This window comes from Lipotes vexillifer, unplaced genomic scaffold (assembly GCF_000442215.2).
Source record: "Lipotes vexillifer unplaced genomic scaffold, Lipotes_vexillifer_v1.1 scaffold987, whole genome shotgun sequence".
Classification (NCBI taxonomy): domain Eukaryota; kingdom Metazoa; phylum Chordata; class Mammalia; order Artiodactyla; family Lipotidae; genus Lipotes; species Lipotes vexillifer.
The window spans coordinates 1,646,377-1,653,803 of NW_006787426.1; the positions used below are offsets into that span (position 1 = coordinate 1,646,377).

Here is a 7,427-nt window from a genome sequence, read left to right on the forward strand (position 1 = left end):
CTAAACGTCATCAAGAGGTAATTCACAACAAAAATATAAGTAATGAATAAACATTAAATTATGTTCGATCCCATAAATCCTCGATTATGAATTCAAACAGAATACTTTAAAACTGCCTGTAATACCGCCATCAAGACATAACCACCATTTACATTTTGGTGTAAAGCCTTCCAGACTTTCTTCTATTCACTTAGGCATGTGTATAAATTCTTTTACTTCTAAAATTGAGGATCAGGAGCTTCCCTGGTGGCACAGTGGTTAAGAATCTGCCTGTTAATGCAAGAGACATGGGTTTGAGCCCTGGTTGGGGAAGATCCCACATGCTGCAGAGCAACTAAGTCCGTGTGCCACAACTACTGAGCCTGTGCTTTAGAGCCCGCGAGCCACAACTACTGAAGTCCGCGCACCTAGAGCCCATGCTCCACAACGAGAAGCCACTGCAATGAGAAGCCTGCGCACCACAACGAAGAGTAGCCCCCACTCGCTGAAACTAAAGAAAGCCCAGCAACAAGGACCCAACGAAGGAAGGAGGGAGAGAGGGAGGGAGGGAGGGAAGGAGGAAGAAAGGAAGAAAGAAAGAAAAGGAAGAAATTAATTAATTAATTAATTTAAAATTGAGGATCCAAAATAACACCACCAAATGTCAGGGAGGGCTCAGAGAAGCAGGCATTCTCATGCACATCTTCTAACGGGAATGTAAACTGGTACAAACCTTCCAAAGAGCAATGTGTTAACCTGCAGTGGTATTTAAAATTAAATATTCTTAACTCAGCTATTTTGATCCTAGGATTTTATCTGAATAAAATAACCTACTAGATGCAAAATGTATGTATAAATAAGGAAGTTCACTAAATTTATAATAGTAAAATTCTAATCATCTAAGTGCCTAACATGGTGCAGCCATTAACATTATGATACATACCTACATTAATTGTAATGGAAAGATGACACAATCATTAATTTTTAAAAGTTATAAACAGTACGTACAGTTTAATCCTATTATTGTTAAAAAAATTAATACACATGTACATGTACATGTGCATAGAAAATAGTCTAGCAGACTAAATAAAAAGATAATCAATGTCTTACTGGGATGACAGGCCTTTGTTGTCTGTCTTATAATTGCCTGTATTTTATAATTTTTTCAATGAGCATGTATTACTCTTGGAATCAGAAAAAGATTTTGAAAGACAAACTGTTTGTGATTAATATCATACAAAGAAAACTGTTAAAATTCTTATAAACGATCAGAGACACAATCACGTGTTCATTTTCCACAAGACTACGTGAGACTCGCTCTTAACACAGTGAAAGCAAGATGAAGTAAGAACTCACTCATCATCCGGGAAGACAAGCTGTAACCTCTCTCTTGGTTCAGCTTCACTCTGGCTACTGGGAGACGACTCTGATGGAATTGAAAACTTCCCTTCCACTAAATAAGATGCCTGGACATCAGAATTCCTACACACAAAAATTCTGTTTTAATTGTTAATAACTAAATTATACACATTTAAAATTCACCATGACATCGGACTGTATGACTGTAAAACCAACCACCAGGGGGTAAAAACAAATAGGGTCCCCAATGTTCAAAACCATCACCTTATGTGCAAAGCACTGAAAACCTGTGCAGCAGCAAAATGTGTGTATTAAACAAGAGAGTCGTGGAAATCTTAAAGCTAAAAGTTTTTAAAGAGTTAATCCAACCCCTTCATTCCAAAGGTAAAGATGGTGCTCCATACAGAATGTTTAGGTTAGGAGGACAGGAAAGTGGTTAGATATTCAGGCATAGGTAAACTTTACAAGTTACACAAGATGAGTGAACTATACACATCACATTTGGGGGTGCTGCTCAAATCAGCAGCCACCAGGAGTCTGAACTAATACAAAGCCAATATACCACGGACAGAAAGACCACTGGTAGGCCAAAAGGTCACTGGTGTTCAATCCCAAACCTACCCACCCACCACTGATAAGGCAATAGAACAGGAAAGAGATGGTTTTATCTTCTATGTTGATTTTATATAAATGGTCATCTGCCTCAGATAAAACTAAAGCTCAAGCTTGGCTGAAAAATTTCACAGAAGTATCAGTATATAGTAGGCTTTAAGAATCTAAAAAAAATCATCTGTTCAAACAATTCTTACCTGTTATCAGTGCTGGATCTATTTCTAGCAAGCGTTGAAACAGCAACAGGCAAGCCAAGATTTGAAGAAAGAGTGACATTTTCCAAAATCTCACTATTACCACCAAGTAATGAATTGGTTAAAAAGCTTGGAAATGACTCATCAGCTATACCTCGAAAATCTTCCATCTCACTGCAACAATAAAAGTATTCTTATAAATCATATATTACCATAAAACTTTTTCAAATGATTAAGAGTATAAGTCCCATAAATCTTAGAAAACTGATAAAATCCTTTTTTTGGAACAGCTCTAAGAGGGGATACTATAGCTGAGAATATAAACATCAAACTATCTTCTTATAATTAACATAATAATGAAACACAACAGCTTAATTTACTCTTGGATTTTGAATTTATCAAATAAAGAGTCGAAGAAGGCACAACACTAATGGCATATACAGACAATTTCTGGACGTCATACAAGCTGGGCACACATTCTAACAGGGAATAGAATAAATAGAACTAGCAAAATCTAGTGTCTGATTTCAAAGATTAAGGATGAGTAAATGGTTTAAAAAGTGAATCTAGGGACTTCCCTGATGGCGCAGTGTTAAGAATCTGGCTGTCAATGCAGGGGACATGAGTTCAATCTCTGGCCGGGGAAGATCCCACATGCCTTGAAGCAACTAAGCCTGCATGCCACAACTACTGAGCCCGAGTGCTGCAACTACTGAAGCCGTGTGCCTAGAGCCCGTGCTACACAACAAGAGAAGCCACTGCAATGAGAAGCCCTGCACCACAACGAAGAGTAGCCCTTGCTCGCCGAAACTAGAGAAAGCCCGCATGCAGCAACGAAGACCCGACGCAGCCAAAAAATTCAACAACAAACAAATAAATAAATAAATAAAGTGAGTCTACAGCATTCCCTGGTGGTCCAGTGGTTAGGACTCGGTGCTTTCACTGCCGAGGGCCCGGGTTCAATCCCTAGTCAGGGAACTAAGATCTCACAAGCTGTGCGGTGTAGCCAACACCAAAAAAAAAGTGAGTCTGTTCAAAGAAAAAATTTAAGTTACATAAAGTATATTTGGGGACTTCACTGGTGGCACAGTAGTTAAGAATCCACCTGCCAACACAGGGGACAAGGGTTCAATCCTGGTCCGGGAAGATCCCACATGCCGTGGAGCAACTAAGCCCATGTACCACAACTACTGAGCCTGCATGCCACAACTACTAACTAAACCCCACGCACCTAGAGCCAGTGCTCCACAAGGAGACAAGCCACCACGATGAAGAGTAGCCCCCACTGGCGCAACTAGAGAAAGCCCACACGTAGCAAAGAAGACCCAACGCAGCCAAAAATAAATAAATAAAGATTAAAATAAAGTATATTTGGCACATGGACAAGGCAAAAATGGTAAAAGTGGCACACAAAGGCTAAGTCTGGAAAACACTGGCACAGTCTGTACTACTGATAGAGAACCTACAGTGCATGCTGGCCACTCATTCGATGGACCCTGATCTCAGAACTCAGGACACATTACTCAATTTTAAAAATATTTCAGAGTGCTTATCATGTAAGGGCTGTGTGGAATTCAGTGAAGAAAATAATTAAATCAGGAAAGACTCAGGAAATGAGAGGATATTGGCCCTATACCTTGAAAAATGAGCAGGACATTTCAGGCAAAGTATGAGATAAGAGGGCTTTTAAAGGTGACAAATAAATATAAGCAATGGTGGAAAAGAATTAAAATTTATTGCATACCTACTACCTTAACTCACTTATCCTCATTTTACAAAAGATGAAACAAACTCAGCGACTAAACTAGCTAAACTGACCCAAGGTTGTGCAATTAGTAAGATTCGCGCCCAGGTATGACTCCAAACTCTGCTCTAAGTGCTGAGGATGTGGTGGCCATAGCAGGTACTCCACCATATTTGGGCAACGGGTGAGTAAAACCACAGAGCCAGATCCTACAAGCCTTAAATGGTGTATTAGGAAGTCTGGCCTGATCCCATCAGCTGAAAGCAGAGGAAGGGAGAGGGCTTAGCGCCTGGACAGATATTCTAAGAGCTGCCACTACTGATGAGAGGAACGACAATGCAGGACTGTGCTGGGGTCGGTGGCAAATCACTGACGTGTGAGTTTAGATATTATGGGCTAATTTACAAAGTAGGAAAAGCCTTAAGACTACTAGAAACCTACTAAACTTACCTGATCACAGATGAAGGATCCACACTTCTGGCAGAAGCCGAGCCCTCCCATTCCAACACCTGCCTCGCCTCCTCGACACTGCTGCATCTCTCAGGGCAGTCCTCCCCACGAGCACAAGAAGGCTTCCTCGACCTCAGCCCTGCTATCCCCCCACAGCTACCGCCACCTATATCTGCACTACCTCTACCACCCAGACCTCCAATACGAGTCACTACCGGCCACCCAGCTCCACCCCTCATCCAAGCCCACTCCCAGCTGGCTTCCGTCCCACCACCCCACCAAGGGCTTGTCAACATCACCACTGATCTCCCTGTTGCCAAACCCATAACCCCATGGTCAATTTTCAGTCCTCCTTGTCTTAGACCTAACAGAATCGAATTCATACTCCTTCCTCACAGAAGTACTTACTTCACCTGTTTTCCAAAGCATCGCTGTCGGCTCTTCCTCCTCCTTCTCTCCCGGACCTCCACACAGCGAGGGCTCCAGGGCTGGCTCCTGGGTCTCCTCCATCTACCCAGCCTCTCTGGATGAGTGCCCTCAGTTTGAAAGTTTTAAATCCCATATTAAACTTGTATCTCCAGCCTGGGTCTCTCCCCTGAACCTCAGATGTTCAACTACCTACCTGACATTTTCACTTAGGTATCTAACAAGCACCTAAAACATCAATCTTGATTCCATCTCACTGCAACCCCCTCAAGAAAAGCCTGCTCTTCAATCTTCCCCACAGAGAAAACGACAAGTCCATTCTCTAGTTGCTCAGATCAAACCATCAGTGTGCAATCCCTCAGCAAATCCCAATGGCTACACCACAACCATACAACCAGAACCTGCCATTTCTCACAACTCCTGGTTGCTACCGCCATGGTCAAGACACACCCTTTCCGACCGGGACCCTCCCTGCAAGAGCCTATATCTTCCTCCCCAGACTACCCTCCACACACTCAGGTTACCCAGTCAAACAAGCCAAACACTCACTGCTTAGCTCAGAACACTCCACTGGCTTCCCATCTCACTGAGAAAGTCAGTCTTGCTGGCAACGGGGGACTGAGTAACTCTGACCTGGGACCTCCTGCTCCTCTCCTTCGCGCCCTCCACCCCAGCCACCCTGACCTTGCTGCCACCCCTGGAACCCACGGAGGCTCCTGCGCCTTCAATTCTTTCAGGTCTTTGTGTAAATGTCCACTTTCCCACCAGCGTGTACAGTCAGGCTCAGCATGCCAATCTCCTTGCCCTGCTTCCTTTTTTCTGTAGTGCTATATAGTTCACCAGTTTAACTATTCCCCACCCCACGTTAGAATGTAAGTGCCATGAGGGCAGGGACTTGACCTGTTTTACCAGTGAATCTAGAGCAGTGCCTTGCACAGAGTAGACCCTCAATAAATATGCTGAATGAATGAAGATTTTCAAACTGGGGCAAACCCAGCAAACTTATCACCAGCTATCACGTAAGCACTCTCCTCTCAGACCACAGCCCAGTGTTTTCCTCTTTTCAACATGTCTAACTATCTACATTTCCTCTTCTCGATTTCTACAAACACTTTCAAACTCTCCCACACCAGGACGCAGGAGTTGGAAAACCTGTCGCCACCCTTTCTTTGCACCCCTGCACCACTTTCTCACCTTCTTTTCACAGCCAAGCATCTCACCTGACAGCCTCCCCTTCCATGTTAGGGACACCTAGGATCCTGACCTCAGCTCCGTCACGCAGTGCACATCTTATACACACAAATCTCAAACTCAAATGCCTTCAGGAACACTCACTGTCAGACAACAGGAAAATACAGACTCCACCTGAACCCATTTAAACACAGTAAAAACACTGTTGCCAATCAAAACACATCTAGTGGAGCCTATTCCTAAGGGCAAAACAGGCCTTGTCTAAAACAATCCCTGAGTCATTCTACATCTTTCTGACTCTACTACCATCCTACTCTACTGAAAAACCTCCTAACCAGTTTTCACAGTCCAATTCTTGCCACTCTACAATTAATTCTCCACATGGCAATCAAAGGGATCATAAACCATAAGCCAGGTACCATACTCTTCCTGACAACTTCAGTGAGCCACCTCATCTGCACACCCCAGCCTCACTCACCACATAACGGCTTTTCTGTTCCTATAATACTGAAGTCCATCCCCAGCTCGGGGCCTAGAATACTATTCTAGATGTCTGTACAGCTGACTCCTTCCTGACATTCACCTCAATTCAAAGCTCACCTTCTAAGAGAGTTGATCCCTTATCATGAAGTCAAATGTACCCTAGAGTCCATGGTCATTTTAATTTCTGCCAGCACTGATCACTGTCTGTTTTTGTATTTGTCTGTCTTCTTCCACTAAAAAGATTTCTCCCTAAGAGCAGAAACTTTGCCTATCTGTCCATCAATCTTTAAACTCCTGCACAGGGGACTTCCCTGGTGGTCCAGTGGCTAAGACTCTGCACTCCCAATGCAGGGGGCCCAGGTTTGATCCCTGGTCAGGGAACTAGATCCCGCATGCTGCAACTAAGATCCGGTGAAGCTAAATGTATAAATAAATAAATATTTTTAAAAAATGAAATAGGGCTTCCCTGGTGGTGCAGTGGTTGAGAATCTGCCTGCCAATGCAGGGGACACAGGTTCGAGCCCTGGTCTGGGAAGATCCCACATGCCGCGGAACAGCTAGGCCCGTGAGCCACAACTACTAAGCCAGCGCATCTGGAGCTTGTGCTCCGCAACAAAGAAAGGCTGCGATAGTGAGAGGCCCGCACACTGCGATGAAGAGTGGCCCCTGCTTGCCACAACTAGAGAAAGCCCACGCACAGAAATGAAGACCCAACACATCAAAAATAATAAATTAATAAAAAATAAAATAAAATAAATTCCTACACAAGTCTTCCAAGTAGCCTCCTCACATCTAGTCTTGTAGTTACTAAGTTACTCATTCACTTATAAATATATAATACCACATCAAAATGTATACCATCTCTTTAAAGGTTATCTCCACTTAGAAAGAATCAAATCCAAGAAAATCCAGATATTAAGCAAAGATCATTCATGCAACAATCATTAACAAAAACAAACAGTGAAAGACACTCTGCCTGGCTGTGTGAA

General features: G+C 43.1%; 1 protein-coding gene and 1 non-coding gene across 2 annotated transcripts in view; one reads left to right on the forward strand and one right to left on the reverse strand.

Moving 5' to 3' along the window:
* CEP192 (centrosomal protein 192) overlaps nt 1-2,314 on the reverse strand; it is an 87,768-nt gene extending 85,454 nt beyond the window's left edge. Inside the window, exons 1-2 of the mRNA XM_007460046.1 lie at nt 2,148-2,314; nt 1,336-1,461 (exon numbers count right to left, since the gene is read on the reverse strand). Of these exons, the coding sequence (XP_007460108.1) occupies nt 1,336-1,461; nt 2,148-2,314 (293 nt within the window). The remainder of the gene's footprint in view (nt 1-1,335; nt 1,462-2,147) is intronic.
* Nucleotides 2,315-6,746: 4,432 nt separating this feature from the next.
* On the forward strand, nt 6,747-6,819 carry TRNAG-CCC (transfer RNA glycine (anticodon CCC)). The gene has a single exon. It is a non-coding gene; the product is annotated as a tRNA-Gly (tRNA).
* Nucleotides 6,820-7,427: the final 608 nt, after the last annotated feature.